Source organism: Talaromyces proteolyticus (assembly GCF_021365285.1).
Source record: "Talaromyces proteolyticus strain PMI_201 chromosome Unknown BGW36scaffold_16, whole genome shotgun sequence".
NCBI classification, from domain to species: Eukaryota; Fungi; Ascomycota; class Eurotiomycetes; order Eurotiales; family Trichocomaceae; genus Talaromyces; species Talaromyces proteolyticus.
The window spans coordinates 226,778-244,814 of NW_025764292.1; the positions used below are offsets into that span (position 1 = coordinate 226,778).

The 18,037-nt window shown below is 45.4% G+C and overlaps 5 protein-coding genes across 5 annotated transcripts; 3 read left to right on the top strand and 2 right to left on the bottom strand.

Moving 5' to 3' along the window:
- Positions 1-318: 318 nt before the first annotated feature.
- On the top strand, positions 319-1,572 carry BGW36DRAFT_402072 (major facilitator superfamily domain-containing protein; the record flags this gene model as incomplete). The annotated part of the gene is made up of 1 exon (XM_046218825.1): positions 319-1,572. One exon carries the CDS (start codon positions 319-321, stop codon positions 1,570-1,572), a length of 1,254 nt encoding a protein of 417 aa, XP_046065450.1.
- A 632-nt stretch (positions 1,573-2,204) lies between these two features.
- On the top strand, positions 2,205-4,190 carry BGW36DRAFT_466596 (amino acid transporter; the record flags this gene model as incomplete). Its single annotated transcript, XM_046222350.1, has 10 exons — positions 2,205-2,377; positions 2,434-2,447; positions 2,494-2,566; positions 2,610-2,941; positions 2,993-3,136; positions 3,184-3,398; positions 3,449-3,646; positions 3,711-3,738; positions 3,791-3,906; positions 3,961-4,190. 10 exons carry the CDS (start codon positions 2,205-2,207, stop codon positions 4,045-4,047), a joined length of 1,380 nt encoding a protein of 459 aa, XP_046065451.1. The 3' UTR covers positions 4,048-4,190.
- A 209-nt stretch (positions 4,191-4,399) lies between these two features.
- Positions 4,400-7,047, bottom strand: BGW36DRAFT_76206 (uncharacterized protein). The gene is made up of 6 exons (XM_046222569.1): positions 6,956-7,047; positions 6,830-6,901; positions 5,841-6,778; positions 5,346-5,766; positions 4,988-5,279; positions 4,400-4,934 (listed from the first exon to the last, which is right to left on the bottom strand). Coding segments are annotated over exons 2-6 (2,055 nt in total). The 5' UTR covers positions 6,832-6,901; positions 6,956-7,047; the 3' UTR covers positions 4,400-4,532.
- Positions 7,048-7,668: 621 nt separating this feature from the next.
- BGW36DRAFT_391578 (uncharacterized protein) lies at positions 7,669-12,225 on the bottom strand. Its single transcript, XM_046217609.1, has 5 exons — positions 11,913-12,225; positions 11,503-11,858; positions 11,206-11,440; positions 9,842-11,141; positions 7,669-9,732 (listed from the first exon to the last, which is right to left on the bottom strand). The coding sequence occupies exons 1-5, from the start codon at positions 12,166-12,168 to the stop codon at positions 8,010-8,012; spliced, it is 3,870 nt and encodes a 1,289-aa protein (XP_046065453.1). The 5' UTR covers positions 12,169-12,225; the 3' UTR covers positions 7,669-8,009.
- Positions 12,226-15,546: 3,321 nt separating this feature from the next.
- On the top strand, positions 15,547-17,676 carry BGW36DRAFT_76240 (glycoside hydrolase superfamily). The gene is made up of 2 exons (XM_046222570.1): positions 15,547-16,150; positions 16,210-17,676. Exons 1-2 carry the CDS (start codon positions 15,956-15,958, stop codon positions 17,296-17,298), a joined length of 1,284 nt encoding a protein of 427 aa, XP_046065454.1. The 5' UTR covers positions 15,547-15,955; the 3' UTR covers positions 17,299-17,676.
- The last annotated feature ends 361 nt before the right edge of the window (positions 17,677-18,037 follow it).

An 18,037-nucleotide genomic window follows, 5' to 3' on the forward strand; every position in this document is an offset into this window, starting at 1 on the left:
CTGACTCATCTCTTTTATTCGTTTTTTGCTACCAGGATGAGGAACGCGGATATCGAGACGGTGAAATGTCTCGACCGAGAAAACAGTATGACTGTTCTATAACGTGGAATCGGGCCAATTGCGGGCTCAAGAGCTGGAAATGATATATAACTTTCTGCAACTCCAAACATCTTTGTCTGCTACCGTTATAACCGATAAAGCGCCTCGTAAAGTCATCAATATAATCAGCTTGCGTTCAATATTCCTGTGCCAGCAGAAGCTCTACTAGTCCACTATTAACTATACACCATGCAAGCAGATCCCGAATCGCTCAATAGCATGGATGACCTCAATTGGAAGGATGAAACCTCTCTAGAGACTGTCGAGCTCCCCACACCACCTGACGGGGGAAGTCGTGCTTGGTTTCACGTCTTTCTCTGCCACATGGTCTTCTTCAACACGTGGGGCGTCGTAAACAGCTACGGCGTCTTTCAACAGTACTACACACAGACTCTTGGGCACGCGCCCAGCGACATCGGATGGATTGGAGGAGTTCAGATGTTTCTTCTCTTCGGCGCCGGTGTCTTTTCAGGTCGTGCCAGTGATGCTGGCTATTTCAGGCACTGCTTCATTGCCGGCGTTGTGCTTCAAGTCCTTGGGGTTTGTCTTACTTCTCTCTGCACACGCTACTATCAAATCTTCCTCAGTCAGGCAGTCTGTGTTGGAATTGGAAATGGTCTCGTCTTTACTCCTGGGCTGTCTGTTATGAGTTCTTATTTCCATAATAAACGCCTTGTCGCCGTCGGTTTATCGGCTGCCGGAGCTGCTACTGGCGGCATGGTCTACCCAGCCACAGTCAATGCACTTCTATATCACTCTAATGTCGGATATCCGTGGACAATGCGGGTTCTTGGATTGATAATGCTTGTCACGCATATTCCGTCTATAGTTGGGTACCGACCATATCTTCCGCCCCGTATTACAGGACCGATTGTGGAATGGCAGGCGTTTCGTGAGAAGCCCTTCGTATTCTTCACGGCCAGCATGTTCTTCAACTTTTGGGGGTTATACATGGCCTTTTTCTACCTGGGCATCTTTGCTCGAGAGACAATTCATCTGGCTGATTCTTTGAATCTCCTCATTGTGTTGAACGGAGTGGGCGTGATTGGCCGGACTGTGCCAAACTTCATCGGCCAGAAATACACTGGTATTATGAACATTACTATAGTTATGTCGCTCATATCTGCCGTTTGTATCTATTGCTGGGCCGCGCTTCACGATTCCGCAGGTCTCTATGGCTGGACTGTCATATACGGGTTGGTTGCGGGCGGCGCACAGGCACTATTCCCGGCGATGGCGACTCGTCAAACGACAGAGCTAAACAAAGTTGGTACAAGAACAGGCATGGTGTTGAGTATTGTCAGCTTCTCCTGTCTTACCGCCCCGGCAATACAGGGTGCGTTGTGTGAGCGTGATGGAGGTGGGTATTTGGCAGCCCAGCTGTTTTCTGCATCGTCTGTGGTTGTTGGTGCAGGGTTTTTAGTTCTCAGTCGGTGGAGTCGAGTAGGATTGAAGCTGAGAGTGAAGATTTGACTAAAGCGTTTTGTTATGATGATGATAGATCTCGAGGGAATCCTTACACTTTTTGCATAGCAATGATATCTCTACTAGGCGGCATTCTAGCGTTTAATCAAAACCTAGGCTCTGATTCGATACATTTACCTATTACCTATTTCAAGCATGACCACTTAGCTCCATACAAGCGTCAGCTAATAACAGGACGAGGATATCCTTTTCCTGGAAATAAACAACGGGGACTGAGCGGGGTGGCTGCATCGGGGCTTACTGTGCAAACCCTCGTCATTCCATCACCACATGCACGATCACCACTATCATCTTCCATTCTCCCATCGCTCAATCTGACATTTCTTGGTATTGAAAACCTGGATATCGCCTCCCTCGCCATTGGCGGGCTGTTCCTTTCACATCCGACAGAGCCCGACTCCACGTGGAGTCATGGAGCTCACCCCGGGTTTTGAATGCAACCACAGGTTTTTGTTACGTGAGATGTCGGGCGACGATTGGATTCTCAACGACCCACCAGAAACACTGGCAGCCTCGAATACGGTGCGGGGATTTCTGTGCTTCCAGTAATATAAACGCCTAGTCTACCCTACGATTTTGCCTAGATCGCTGCATTGCCGGTATATCCTCATCCATCAGTCATGGCTACCACATATTATGACACGCCTGCAGATCTCGAACATGGAGAAACCGATCAGAGGCTAAATCATGATAAGAAAGAGGACGTCCGCGATCGGTCGCCTGAAGGCCGCGCAGAAGAACCGTTTGGCGACGAGGTAAATGCGGAGGTGAGATATCGCACGATGGCTTGGTGGTGAGTAGAATGTGCACGAGTACATGTATTTGGGCCAATATTGATAGTTTTTGTAGGCAGTGTGGAATGAGTAGGTTTCTGCACTTTGATATTCAATGTTATTAACTCTAGCACAGTCATGGTCGCAGAAACAATATCGCTCGGAATCTTGTCGCTACCATCAGCAGTTGCAAGCCTCGGCCTAGTACCGTGAGTATTTTTCCTCGATAGAATATCACGGCTGACAAGACAGGGCGATTATTCTGATCCTGGGACTATCCGCCATCGCAACATACACGGGCTACGTCATCGGCCAGTTTAAGCTACGATATCCCCACGTTCACAGCATGGGAGACGCAGGAGAAATACTGCTGGGCAAATTCGGGCGTGAGCTCCTCGGCTCTGCCCAGCTTTTATTCTTGGTCTTTATTATGGGAAGTCACATACTGACATTCACTGTCATGATGAATACTCTTACCGACCATGGGACCTGTTCGATTGTTTTTGGGGTTGTCGGGCTGGTGGTTTCGTTCATTGGAGCTGTGCCTCGGACCTTGCAGAAAGTGTCGTGGTTTTCAGTAGTTTGTACGTATTTCCCATCCCATCATTTTCGTTACTTTCTCTAATCCAACCCAGCCTTCATTAGCATATTTGCAGCTGTCCTCATTACAATGATCGCCATTGGCGTTGAGAAGCCGGGAACCGGACATGTCGACGCCACGGTAAAGACCAACGTGTACCACGGGTTCCTTGCTGTAACCAATATAGTCTTTGCATACGGCAAGTCTATTCTTATCTAATTCGAAGTATCTACTAATGTGGTATAGCCGGTCATGTCGCATTCTTTGGGTTCATTTCCGAGATGAAGAAGCCAACTGACTATCCCAAAACTCTCTATATGCTTCAATTTACGGACACTGTCATGTATCTCGTTGCTGCCGTGGTCATTTACCGTTATGCTGGTAAGGATGTCGCATCGCCGGCTCTGGGGTCTACAGGACACATTATGAGCAAGGTCGCATACGGCATTGCTATTCCAACGGTGAGCACATCGTCCTCGCATTCCGAGATTTATCTAATAAAGATATCTAGATCGTTATAGCCGGTGTAATCAATGGCCATGTTGCCTGCAAGTACATCTATGTACGCATCCTTCGTGGCACCGACCATATGCACAAGCGCAGCTTCCTGGCCGTCGGCAGCTGGATCGCAATCGCCCTTGTTCTGTGGATTGTTGCATGGATTATTGCCGAAGCTATCCCAGTCTTCAATACACTTTTGAGTTTGATCGTACGTCTACTCATATTTTCTACCCCCTAGTCCCATCTACTTGGGTTTGTCTAATTGTGTATAGACTGCGTTATTCGCTAGTTGGTTTACATGTGAGTCAGGGTGCAGCTAAAATTTAATAAGAAATACTAACGCAAATTGCAGATGGATTAAGTGGGATTTTCTGGCTACATCTTAACAAAGGTAGATATTTCTCATCGCCCATGAAGATCTTCCTTACTATTCTCAACTTGATTATCGTCGGCATTGGTGGCTGTCTAGTGAGTTACCCTCCTTTTCCAACATTTAAAACTCATCCAGGCTGATTATGGCAGTGTGGTCTTGGACTGTATGTTTCTGGGAAAGCTATTCACGATAACCCCAGCAATGCCAGTTTCTCCTGCGCAAATAATGCGTCATAAATAAGAGGCATGGTAGTTGCGTGGCCAGCTTCTCGCTTTAAGAATCTTGAATGATTGCGAATCTGGAAATGGGAAATTGAGTTATAAATTGGGCTTTATTCTGAATGGTTGTTCGTCACTTTCACTGACGTACAATTGGATACTGAGTATCAACTACATATTTGATCGTGAGGTTTTATGATCTAAATGTAGCAATCATCCAATATCACTAGTTTCCCTATAATACTTGCATAGAAATCTTTGTAACGTCAGCGACCTATTCTTGTAGTAGCCCAAGGCAGCCAAAGGTATCTGTTCTAGGACTAACAACATAAATATGGAAAAATAGAAAAAAAATAGAATGTGAAGGTATCCTTCGTCCTGCAGATTATGAGCCTAGCATTCTTCCTCTGAAATAACATGCTGTTATGTGGAACTTCCAGGCAAATAGTCCCAACACATTCAGACACAAGTCTATTCTATATACACGAAACTGGTCGCTCAAATCAAACCAGCCACTGATCAAATGCCATGCCAAAGTCCACGTTATCCAAAAATGCCCCATTGTTGATAAAATTCAGCGCATCATCATTCTCATTCCACGTCGCGGAGATTGATTCATCTCCACTATGCTTGACTGCTGCGTAATTACCACGGTTATTGCTGACACTCAACCTGGGCTCTAGAATCTCGTCGATGATCGCTGAGAATGCTTTTGATGCGCGGCTGAATAAAGCGTGATTGCCGTGGCCCGGTCGCTCCAGTGTGTCGAGGTGAGAGATGAATACGCTTAGATTGCGTATGAGTTCTGAGCGCGAGCCTGTGTAGTTGAATTCGGTGCCGTGGCGTGCTTCGGATTGCAGGGCTTTGATGAGAACACCAGCTGCTGGGAAGCCATATATGAGGGTCTAAGTCATCTTATTATTAGCAAGGTCCTCTTTGTTTGTGGCTAGCTACGCACCGTCCACGTCAAGTCTCTGTGTATTTGATGCGTGTGTTGGCGATGAGCGCCGAGGAAAAGAACTGTCGAGAGGATATGCGAGCTGACAGACAGCAACGCAGCACCGTTACATACTTGGGATTGCCGGGCTAACAGGCCCTGGATAAGGAGGTCGTTATATAGATATGCGAGATAAGCGATTATTCGCATCATGTTTATCGCAAATGAAAGATTGTCGTCCCAAGAATTTGGCGTGAAACGAAGGTGCGCGGGGTTGGATTGCCAGCTTTCATTGCAGCGGCGTGAGATATCGCTGTTTCAATCTCTTAGAGGATGGCTTCCAAGTGTAACTATCAGGGAAAAGGTGACTAAGACTTACTTCAATTGCTCTACAGCGTCTGGACTGAGTGTCCGTACAGACATCTCCAGAATTTCCTCACGAAAGGTCGCATTCACGTATCGTAGTCGAATCCATGCAGATGGTTGGAAAATCGGCTGAGGACTCCAGCCATTCTCATCGACTGCTTCGCATCCCCGCTCAAAGACCTCGCTGGTGGCACCAAATAGTTCGTCCTTAATGCATAACGGTATGCGACAATCGGAATGTCTACTGGACACACGTGGAGGTCGACCTAGTGAAGTGGCTACATTCTTGTCTAACTGGTAAGAAGCAGAAAACAGGCGTTTCCGGAGTTGAATCATGAATGGCGGAACGCCAGAGGAAGGTTTAATTTCTCGATGTGCTCCTAGGGCGAAAATATTGGTAGATAAATCTCCCAATCGAGTCCATATTGCTTCGCCTGTAAACCGATTCTATCTTAGCTAGGATTCCTAGCTGCTAGGCAAAAGAATAAATTTGTAGAAAGGGACTTACTGGAATCTCCATGAACGAAGCATGATAATAGCATATTTTCGTACACCAACCAGACGAGCAAATCATTAATAGGTGTCAGCATTTTGCATATCCTCAAAGTTATATCGCTCGCTAAAAGCATCTTTTGAGCAAACTCTGCTCTTTTCTGTGGTTCGCCATGTATAACAAATGCGCCAGACCCCAGTCCAAAACGAGTGCTGCGGCCTGCGAGGGCAAACATAATTCCCAATATCTCTAGGCGAGTATTCTCACCAGTAAACAGTGTGTGAAATTCACTTCCTTGTGTTGAAAACGGTACATGGAATGCCTTGGCAGTGTTCTCAACAATTCGACTGCAAAGCTTCGCAGCACGTTGGCCAGTTCGCCTTTCCAGACGATGCTGTTCAGATAGCTTTCTAATAGGACCAATGGCGTTTCGAATGAAAGGGCCTGGAATGAGGGCGGTCTGGGTCACGTCATAAAATTCCCTAATAAGTCTCTCCAACAGTGGGAAATCTTCCAATAGTGTCAAGATGTCTGATATCCTGCTGAACCAATACGGCGGCAGATGACGCGAAATTTCGTCTTGGTTCGTTGCATCATTGCAGTGGTCGCCAGCGAGCTCGTTGTCAGTAATAAACTCAGCTACAAAACTGGTAGGACCAACATAACCCATATGGAAAGGAAAAGTCGTCTCTGGGCTTTGATAAGAGTCTAACTCTGAACTAGGGGGCGAGTGCAATGTCTCGCTTAATCTGGATGCCCCGTGGCTAGTTTCAGTCAAGGGAGAAGGCAACGACGCTCTTTGTCGGGTCAGTGGTGCCGGGTGGTAGAAGCACTGATTGGAAATCCGACGATCCCTGCAACGAGTACAAACAGGAAGTCTGTGGTCACATCGCACTTTATCGTGCCTGCATGGCTCGCAGCTCGCTGGCTTGCCATTGCGTCTGCGGGAACTCCTGCAAGCTTATCAACTGGGTTCATAGATATTCATTGTCATTGCAACTTACATAGAGGGCCAATTGACTAAAATATATGCAGCTAATCATGTATAATCTCGGTGCAGCCGTCGATTAGTCGTACTAGTAAAAGTCAGTCGATATTTGCCCCGCTTCAGCCAGTATGGTGGTCCGCACTTGTCAGAAATGACGGAATGGTTCAAAAAATTGTTTAGTAAATACACAAATCTATTCCCCAAACCTTAGAGTCATCCAAAAGAAAGAAAGCGTATCACGGATTATTTTGGCAGACGGGAGTTGGGGAATATGTGCTCGAGTGGACATCATCTCGCTTTCGGCGTTCGAATTCCGAAATAGCTAGTACTTCCGAACAATTCCGAAACCAACTCCGAAACCAACTCCGAACCCTTTCCGAACATGTATTGTACTAATGCTGTGTAAGATGATATCAGTATACATGGAATTAAGAACAATATGGTGATTACCTGTTTCAAAGTATTGACGAATTTCTACCATCCAGCTTTCAAGTCCGATTCGTTTAGTGTAGGGAGGATCTTCAGATATATCAACTTATGGAAACCACAATTGCAGTTGGCGCAGTAAGATTTGAAGATAGGTTTCAACATTGAAGGTTCAAAAAATCATTTTGTAAAAATACTTTAGGTCTACAAGCTTGTGGTTTGTTCTCGCCAGTTGTAAATGGCCATTCAATGCTATCGATCGACTTGCTACATCAGTAACCTCAGATATAAACTCCGTGAGCATAATAACAAGAGAAACACCACCATGGCGCACCCATCTTAACAATGAGAGGCACATTAAGAAAGAAGAGTCATACGGTGGTGTTCAAGATGGCTTCTATATTTTAATTATTTCAAGATTATAAGATCTACATAATAAAAAATATATGAATCTATATGGAGCTGAATATCATACTAGGCTTCTGTATAAAGAGTTACATTATCGATTGATATTATATAAACAATCAAATCACAGCCGTTGAATAGAGTGCCAGTATAAAATGTATAAACTTTGCTGGAAAGTCCTGTCGCAGCCTGGTCAAATTAACCTATCGGGTATGTTTCTCAATAGCAATAAAGCTTCTTTATACACTTTCTTTTGCTGGTCGAGCCCTTACATATCAATGTAGGCTAACGTTTCCTTTCACTTCCCAGATCCGACCATCACGCCACTCAAATGTCTTCGGTCCGATTTAACTCAATTCTTCCAGTCAACCCTCTATCTGCAATATCTTACCCTCAATCTCCATATCCAGTAATTTCTTGACTGGACGGCTTTCTGCTCGATTTGAACGCTCTTTCAACAACCCAAGGATTACCACCTTGAAATTCTGCCCCAAATCTTCCCATACAAACTCTGGCTTAAGAGCCTTGATGAAAACACGCATTGCGGATACAGGAACCTTGACAATGTCGCAGACATCTTCAGCCGACAGGTCTCTCTGCATTGTAGAAATGAAACGAGCCTGCAGCGACGATCCAAATTCGGAGAATTCGTCATTCATGCTCTGTGCGATTACAGATGTCTTCATTGTTATTGATTTGGTATCTGAATCAATAACTGCGACAGACTCCGTCCTTTCCCCAGTAAGAACTTCGTGAAGGAAAGCCTCATCGAGAGGCTCAATGTCGTCACCGAATTGACCTGCCTTTCCAACTTGCCAAGGAACACGATTTCTCTCTGCATCGCCGAGAACCTGTCTAGTTAGCTGGTGGTTCTTCATCGCAGTCTCTTGGTCAATGTCGTCTCCAAAATCCGCATCCAAAACATCTCTGTACGCCTTCATATTTTGAATACTCAATGATCCAGGAGGAACGTGCCAAAAAGCTGCAACTTGGGCATGTTTGTCTATCAATGCTTGACAGGACTCCTTCGCCCCAACCCAGTCATTGGTTATACACATTTCTGACACTTTATTCTTGAGCTCACTAAAGGCAGCTGAGCGCTTGGTGTATACACTGGCGGCAATGAGGTCGTCGGTGACACGCTGTTGACCTCCTTTAGCGAGATGTTCAAGATAATTAATCATCCTTGTGTAGCTTTTAGTCTGTCTCTCCAACTTTCGTGGAAGCTGCTCTAATAGACGTGCTGCAACGGCCGCGAGGTCAACATTTTCCGTTGTAAGCATTCGCATAAAAATGGTAATAATAGTGCGAGAATGATCGAGCTCTATGTTTCGTAACTTGCAATATTTGATCATTTCAGCTGTCCGGCTTTCCTTGATCTGAGCCACGTTTTCGTTCTTAGTAACTACACGAATTATCGCTTTATCAAGGAGCTTCTCTAGGTTCCCGTAGAATTGCTTGAGAGGCCAGCCTGTATAGGGATATAAAGCGACAACTGTCTCATACCAAATCCAATCGACATGGTTTGTTGGGATATCATATTGTGGATTCAGACCAAATAACTGCCAGACCATGCTCAGAGGACGCACCCCTGACCCAGCTATTGTCAACAAATTGCCAAACAGTCCTCGCATTAATCTTGTGACAGTATCTTCGGCCTTGTCTGACACAACCGGCGCCGTTGTCCTCATCGCCGCGAGTTTCGACATAGCCGCCATCAACAATGCGCTCATCAGGTGACCAGTTTCTGGGCTGCCAGGCTGAATATCATGCTCTCTGGATGCCACTGCTTGACTAAGAGTGCTTCTCATCATGATTCTCAGCGCAGCGATGTGTGCTTCATTGCACTTCTCCATCCATCTCACGGTGTAAGGGCTTTCAAGGTTGACAAATTCATCCCAGCAGACCCAAGCTAGCATTGATCCGTTCCCCTTTCCTTGGTTCAGGTATGGTACAGCCAAAATTGGCTGGGATGGTCCAGCCTGGCTTCTGAGTGGGCCATCATGGTTGTTTTGTGACTGCTCTATGATTATCCCAGCATCAAATCCCTCGAGATACAAAACTCTCGAGTCAAGCTCACAGCATGCCCTGTGAATCGAAGGTTAGCGCTATACATAGCGAATTGTTTTAGAAAAGCGAAGGAAGTAATAATGGAATATTGGAAGAGGAAAAGTATTGGCAAGCTGGTTGTACATACCTGACATCAATAGCGGCATTTTTCAAGTTCCCCAAGAGCTGCCGATATGGTACGGTTTCAATATTCAATAGCATAACACCCATATCCGCTGCATATGTTTCAAGGTATCCTGCCAGAGTGTCGAAGGTCATGGTCTTGACGGCCTCGATGTTTCCCTGGATCTGAGCTTGGCGAACAAGTCGCTTCAGATCGTGTGTTCGCTTCGAAGTCGTCTGCGAAGACATCATGTTGGCCAGGTTTGAAATAGCTGGCTCAAGAGCCTTTTGTAGCTCCTTTGTAGTCTTTCTCAAATTTCCAAGCAATTGATTCTTTATTTTCACCGATTCTGGGTCTTCTGCTTTGTATTCTCGGGCCAGGAATGTGACGTAGGCGTCCCGCAATGGAGCCGTCACGTTGCTTACCTTTGCGGAGAGAGCAGACACCAAGGCTTTGGAGAGTTCCTGCAGGTCTGTCTGGTTTAAAAGTAGCTGTAGCTGTGGAACTGCTGCAGCTATGTCTTCTTCCATGTTTTGCACCTTTTCAACTGGAAGCTCTTCGAAAACCCTCTGAAGATCTTGTGGTCGGAGAAACTCTCCTGAAATTGGGAGAATGATAGTATTCGAATCGTCAAGATTAACTATCCGCTTTACTCTTGGATCTATCAGTGATTTTGTGCTCACGGACTCGATTATAGATGTTACATCCGAACCAAAAGCTAGTCCGAACGTGTTGAGGTGCGCCCGATTAGCAAGGCCTCTATAGAAATAATACTTGTCAAATATTTGGATCAAAACCAAGGATTGCGGTCCTGCGAGTGCTGTCACCGCATTGATGTTGGCTGAATTCAACAACGATAGGACATCTTCGGTACTCTTCGGCTCGTTTTCTGGGTTCAATTGCAAGATAAAGAGTGCATTAATTCTGTAGGCAGTTGCGAGGTTACGGGCATTATCGGTCATTCGGTCGTCAACAATTACCACAATGTCCTTCAGCTGTTCATAGTATCCCCGAAGAGCAACTTCATCAAGAAATGGAATATTCAAGGGAGTCGTTCCTGTAGCCAGCAGAACCGGGCCTTGAAGCTGGGAACCAAAAATACAGGGCAAAACAACAGCAGATTGCTGCGCTTCAGTGGGTCCCCCTTTTTTCATCTCAAACTCAATACCAGTGCCGAATCGTATTATCTGCGTGTTTTCAAAAGAAAGGAATGAGGGAAAAGTGGCAGAATTTGTGCTGATAACAGCATTTTCTTTGCCAGTGATCTTGAGCAATGTTTCTGACTTCAAACTCGAGTCTTCTTTATCAGAATAGTTCTTTGGGGCTGTACCTGTATAAGCAACACATTCTTTTGAAAATCTGTAATGTTGAAAATTGGGAATATTTACCTCGTGTAACAGTTGGCTCGGGCACAGAGATTGTAAAGTCCGCTCGCTTAATAGCCTCTGGAAAGGCAGGGCTTATTAACTTGCTGCTGTGGCACATCATTCCTCGATCTGTGGTTGCAGTTGGCAGTATTGAACAGACCAGCGAGTCCCCATCTCGCTTGACTACCAATGGGCAACAGATGGTGGCGTCTCCAATTGTGGCTGCATCCAAAGGCACAGGGATAATATAAAGAACCTGTCAACAACAATTAATCCATACCCTCTTCAAAGGAAGAAAAAGGTTTATTTTAGGATTACCTTGTCCACATGATTAGCAACAAGCAGCGCAGGATTTGTTCCTAGAAACCTTGTGATTTGTGTGGACTGGTAACCGGATATGAAAACGCAGATTTCTTTCTCTGTGAGAGAGTCCTTGTGGATGGTGACAAAATCTAAGAGATCTTGGCCATTGAGGATATCGCCACTATGGGTTATGCCAGCAAACGTATTTCTCGCAAGCCAACAACACGCGTTACATGATGCGTCGGCGAAGCAGAAGTCATAGTAAGTGGGTGTTCTTTCAGAGACTGCCAAGATGGTAATTTGGCCTGACACTATTGGTATCTTAAATGTTGAAGCTGGAGCTTGCTGGATTTGGAAGTCTTCAAATACTCCTAGTAATAATTAGTGTTTGCATTTTGATTGCGGTCGTTAGATGAAAAATCTACTCAGATGAGACTGGAAGCCAGCCATTCGCCTTAAAAGGATCTCGCCCATCTCACCCAAATCCACGGCATTGAAAAAGAAGTCTTCCGGATAGGAAGAGATGTCAATTTCATCGATTCCACTGTCTGTCCGACATAGAAGAACGCGCTCAGGGCTGAAAGGGTGCGCAGAGCCGATAGGAAGTTCTGCTAGAATATCTCGAATCTGAGCTTTGGATGTAGCCAGAGGGTCGAAAAACGTTTTCCTCACTGACTCCATAGTTGCTTGAGCAATCGTGTACGGCGAATTGTAGGATTGGATATGAATACTGACGACTTTGAAGAAGGGATATTCTAGGTTGAATTTATAGTGCGGCTGAACTTATCTTTGTTCGCTCCCCGCCCATGAGTCATGGCGGCCTTCCAAAAACAGGAAAGTTCAGTTCTAGGCAGAGGCCGTTTTGTTCTGGGCCATTGGTGATTAAAGAAAGCTAAATTTGAATAATTTTTTAAAAAGGCTGTAGTGTTAGACAGATCGCAATTGCTATAATAAATATAACGTACCTATGTTTGTGTGGAGAAATCTGCCGTGTAAAGATAGACTTATAGCGCCGAATTCCGCAAGAAATGAAATGTTGCGATCCACGCTTTTTCAGATATTTTATGTTCCATGTTTCGTAGATACACTGGATATTTAATAAAAATCATGTCAAACCCAAACTAGAAGTGATAATGTTTCAGACAATTATGCCTTTGTTATGTAGAGTGAACAGATCCAATGTGCCATTAAGTGCAGCAAACCAATCAACATATAATAATTAGTCAACTGGCAATGCCTAGCGGGGTAAAGCACACGGAAGTTATTCAGCCTAACATCCATCGAGTACCATGGGTTAAAACTAGAAGCTCCGTAAGATACAGTGTTAATATATGGAATGATAGGTGCATGATAGGGCAGAACGGCTATGCATGTTGCTTAACATTCACATTGTAGATGTAGTGTCTCTTTGAAAATTCGGCCTTATTCACCGGCCATGACCGAATTTCACGTTTATCGAAGTCAAGCATATCTTGCCGATATAATAAGGTTTCCTCGTGCCCTTCCACGCAGTCTTTTAACTCAAGGAAAGCTATATAAGGAAGTCACAAATTCGTTTTCGGTGATCTCTTGCTATATGATGTAATCAGAATTATCTCACAAATGGCAATTTTCTCGGTAACTTCTGCGGTAGAATTCCACAAAAACCCAGATTCCGCTCGAGAGAAGAAAATCAGTCTCGGTGGGCAGTATAAAGTTGATTTTCTACATCTTATAGGAAGGATATGCGTTGGTAGCCGGGAAAACGCAGTTCTGCTAAGGAGTAAGCGGAAGAGAGGTGGATGCGTAGACAATTATCGGCGTGGATCAGACTCAAGTTTTATATGATAGTGCGACCTTCAATTAAGGGATTCTTATTCTAGTCCTACTGAAGAGGAATCCTGGGATGTATCAAGGCTGCGGGCTTCGATACCTAATTATGATCGAGATTTTATAGCTGACTTCAAGGATGCCTTCGCCCCTGTCCACGACCGCCTTAAGGGGCGTCTATTTTCAGACTGGCCAACGTAGGATAGATATCTTCTATAAGAGATTCTATCGCAGCTCTGAAGAGTCTTGGATGATCAAATATGGAGAGATTGGGTATGTGTTCAAAACCCAATGCCAGACCAATCGCAAAATCAGAGATCCAAAATCTTCAGATCAAACATCAGATTCTGGATGACGCTGGTATCGGGAATTCCTGTTACAATCATTCCGTGTTAGAAGATGTTCCGATTTACAATACCGAAGAGATGGATTGGATACTCATGACGATCATTCAAGATTTTTCTACATCTTCTAGAAGTTGATGCGCGCTACATACTCTAAAATTTGACTGTGACCGACTTTCTGTCCTGTCTTGAGGTAAATGATCAAGGACCAGTACACCTGTAATGTAATTTATACTCCCTATTTATTCCCTATTTATATTTATACTTATTTTGATTTTAGAAATACGACTCAGGAGCAAGTCAGCAATCGATAATTACTACTTAAGGACACATACCAAAACCTATTCCGCTTTTTTTCTTTTTCTTTTTTTTAACGTGCAGATTACAGCCAATTCCGGCAAGCTGTTCCAAAAAAAAATGTGGTGTCAACTCAAAGCGAAATCAACCACAACTTAACAAAAGTATCGAAAAAGGAAAATGAGCCTAATATTAATTAGGCAAAGTCCCTTCGAGCTTTACAGTTAACGAGAATAAAAAGGGCAGCTTGGGTTTCGGGCTGGGGTTTTGCATGCTCAATATGACGCATTCCTCTGCCTCGGATTCTGCAACTTCTGGAGGGTATTACTAGACAAGTACTCCGGAAGTGATTACGAATAAACAAACGGACGGACGTGACGGCCACCCCGCGTCAAAGCGGTTTCCCATCTTCCTCGTTTTCAGGGGCCTTGCAGGGCCGCAACCTTATTCTCCACTGCCTGTGCTTCGTTCTATTAAAAGCCACTGGGAGATTGGGCTTCAATTGATCACTTTTGGGAGAGGGATCCAGTCGGTTTTCTCTTCTTCCATCTCTGCAAAATATCTGGCGTTCGCGCTCTAGATCAACTACAAACGATGAATAAGAATGCTCGGACGCATCTTAGCCTGGGTGCACTAAACTTTGCGTATGAAACTTGTCATTTTAAAAAAGATATGAGAGAATGTAGTGACTGGAAAACAACCCCTTTTCTGCATGGTCCAGTGCCAGAATAACGAAAATCTGATAGATACGACGGGCCTGGTGGCGGTAGCACCAGTACCTAGTTAGGGGCTTGGATGCATTTCTGCCATGCTGGGCAAAGACCAGCTGCAAATTACGAGACTGCATGATATACCCATTGAAATAGAACCTTTTACACAAAATCTATGACGCGTATTTCCAATATTTGTGGGGAACGTCTTCTGATATTTTCTTTTATGGTTGGTTTTTTGGAGGATAATTTCAAAAATATGAAACACCAGTTGATATTCTTTGCTAATTCAACGTTTGAAGCCTTTCACGCTTTTTTAACTGAATAAATCAACGATACTATCAATACGCATAAAGTACATGCTCTAAGAGCCTACGGCATATAAACGTACGCTTGATCTGCCAGAGAATACTGTCTGGCTCAATAGTGCCCACGGGTGGCGCAAGTCTAGACTCGTCTCTTGTAAGGGTGAAGGCTTGGCAGTGGGGCTGCTAATAGCCTGTTGTTTGCTAGCCAGCGGGATCCGGCAATGGCTGATGCTAATAATAATACCGAGGCATTTTAACATTTTATTCTGATGCAGTGTTAACATCAATAATGAGAAATGGTGATTATAATATCTATAATAATGGCAACAATACTACTAGTACTGTAGTAGCAATAAATACTATGTGGAGAGATCTGGATGCAGTGGGCTTCACGTGACCGCGAGACAGTGGACATGGAACCACACTCGCAGCAAACAACCCTGGTACTGTGTTGTCTGCTTGCTTGGCTCTTTTCAGGTCTGCAGTCAGGCAATAGTCTCCACCGGGTGAAACATGGTACCGCATCCGGGCATCCGATGAACCATATAAATATCCATAGCCATATAAACCTGCCATAATATAAACATGCCTCCTTATATAGGCAGTAGTAATAAAAATCATCGAAGATCCAGAAGAATTGTCTCAGCCATTGTGGCGGAGTAGTCCCACTCTCCGTGGCTTCTTTAGGTTTAGTTAGATCCGACAACCAATAAGGCGCGCTCGGGGCCCGGATGACGTTGTAATGGGGCCTCCGTGTCAGCAAACGCGGAATATGATTGGCTTCTCTGACGTGGCCCTGGCCTGATCCAAAGTCAGCAAAACTCTCTTGGTCTCACTCTTCTCGTCCCTGCCCGTTGGTCATTATTATCCAATTCCAACTTTTTTCGACACTCTTTTGTTGGTCTGATTCTACCATACTTTCTTGTTCTTTCCTTTTCTTCTATCATTCTGTCTTTTCCAACCTTCTCGACGCTCGTTGCATCATTTCGATACGCCCATCATGTATCTCACCACCGCACTCGCTTTCGCTCTCTCCCTATCGCCCGCCGCCGCCGTGTCGAAGGGCTTCAACTACGGCTCAACTCACAACGACGGCTCCTTCAAGAATCAGGACGACTTCCAGAATGAATTTAAGACCGCCAAGGGTCTGGTTGGCACCGAGGGTTTTACCAGTGCCCGTTTGTACACTATGATCGTGAGTTTACGCGTGAAGATATGATAAGCAAAAGGACTCGAGCCACTGACTTCTTGCAGCAAGGTGGTACAACCAACACCCCCATCTCCGCCATTCCTGCTGCTATCCAAGAAAAGACAACCCTGCTCCTCGGCCTGTGGGCTTCAGGTGATACCTTCAACGATGAAGTCGCTGCCTTGAAGTCTGCCATCGACACCTACGGCGACGACTTCGCCAAGTTGGTTGTTGGTATCTCCGTCGGCAGTGAGGATCTCTATCGTGACTCAACCACTGGAATCCAGGCCCTGGCTGGTATTGGCAAGGGCCCCGACGTCATCGTGGACTACATCAAGACCGTCCGCTCAGCCATCTCGGGAACTTCTTTGGCCAAGGCTCCCGTTGGTCACGTCGACACCTGGACCGCCTACGCCAACGACTCCAACTCCGCTGTCATTGATAACTGCGACTTCCTTGGTCTTGATGCTTACCCCTACTTCCAGAACACCCAGTCCAACGCTGTCAGCAGCGGCAAGTCCCTCTTCCAAGATGCCATCAACAGGGTCACGGCGCATGCCAACGGCAAGCCCATCTGGGTTACTGAGACTGGCTGGCCCGTGAGCGGCAAGACTGAGAACTTGGGTATCCCCTCTACCGAAAACGCCAAGACCTACTGGGACGACGTCGGTTGCGGCCTCCTTTTCGACAAGGTCAACACCTGGTGGTACATCCTCCAAGACGCTGATGGAACCACTCCCAACCCCAGCTTCGGTATCACCGGTACTTCTCTGACCACCACCCCGTTGTACAACCTGACCTGCCCTGCCGTCACAAGCACAAGCACCTCGTCTTCTGCTACTGGCACTGCCTCTTCCGGCTCTTCTACTGGTGGCTCCACTGGTGCTTCCACCGGCGCCTCTACTGGTGCTTCCACTGGCGCTTCTACCGGCTTCGCCACCAGCCCTGGCTCTGCCACCGGCACCCCTGGCTCCAGCGGCACCGGCTCTAGCGGTGTCACTCCCACCCCAACCCCCGGCAGCAACGCCTCTGGAACCCCTGGTTCTTCGAGCACTACTCCCACTAGCCCCGCCCACACTGGCGCTGCCACCAGCGTCTCTGCTTCCATGACTGGCGTCGTTGCCGCTCTTTTCGCTTTGATTGTTGCTTTTTAAGTTTGTAATCAATACGTGGATTGAACGTGGTATGGAAGGGTTCTTCGGAAGAGTGTATGTTTGTTTTTTGATATGAGAGGCTTGTACTGGACTTTTACCTGGACAATGTATTGTTTGAAATTTCCTTCTAGATTTATAATTCAATAGAGCAAAGCCTGTTTCCAGTTTCGAGTTGCAGATACTTGCATGTTCACGATATCTATCTCTCGTTATGCAAGAGTGTTTACGTCAAGACAGTCGGTAATGACCAGTGTAGCTAATCCCCATTATATTTCCATTTAGATTCTGTTTTATCGTAGAAACGTGGCATCAGTTGATAATATTGATTGATTTTTGAAAAGAATCGAGGTGTGATCAGGTAATTAGGGCTGGCCGCGAAGCCCTCAACTCCCTGTACCAAATTTGCCAGGCTTGAAAGGCTTGCTTGTACAGAGTTAATGTGTTATTCTAGATTGATTTCGGGTTCTATAGCTTGTGAGGTTGGCCAGATGTATGTCTTTATGTCGCAGGTCAACTGATGGTCTTTATATGTGAGGATCTCCATAAGTTTTTTAAAGGGTATATCAATGATATTTTGCCAAGTTCTCTTAGAGAGTCGCGAAAGAGCACTGGGAAAAGAATAAAGAGTGTCCTAGCATAATGTTTCCTAGCATAAACAGATGGGTTTGTCGACAACGGTCTCCTATTTGAGAGAAAGAGAAGAAACAAAGAAACAAAGCTCGTACCAAACTCATCATAA

Coding starts and splice junctions, on each gene's coding strand:
- BGW36DRAFT_76206 (XM_046222569.1), bottom strand. Junction 5,280..5,345: donor GACGCTGTAGAGCAATTGAA/GTAAGTCTTAGT, acceptor AGATTGAAACAG/CGATATCTCACGCCGCTGCA. Junction 4,935..4,987: donor ACAGAGACTTGACGTGGACG/GTGCGTAGCTAG, acceptor AAGATGACTTAG/ACCCTCATATATGGCTTCCC.
- BGW36DRAFT_391578 (XM_046217609.1), bottom strand. CDS start 12,168: ATGGAGTCAGTGAGGAAAACGTTTTTCGACCCTCTGGCTACATCCAAA. Junction 11,142..11,205: donor CGAGCCAACTGTTACACGAG/GTAAATATTCCC, acceptor ATACAGGTACAG/CCCCAAAGAACTATTCTGAT. Junction 9,733..9,841: donor AATGCCGCTATTGATGTCAG/GTATGTACAACC, acceptor TTCGATTCACAG/GGCATGCTGTGAGCTTGACT.
- BGW36DRAFT_76240 (XM_046222570.1), top strand. CDS start 15,956: ATGTATCTCACCACCGCACTCGCTTTCGCTCTCTCCCTATCGCCCGCC. Junction 16,151..16,209: donor CCCGTTTGTACACTATGATC/GTGAGTTTACGC, acceptor GACTTCTTGCAG/CAAGGTGGTACAACCAACAC.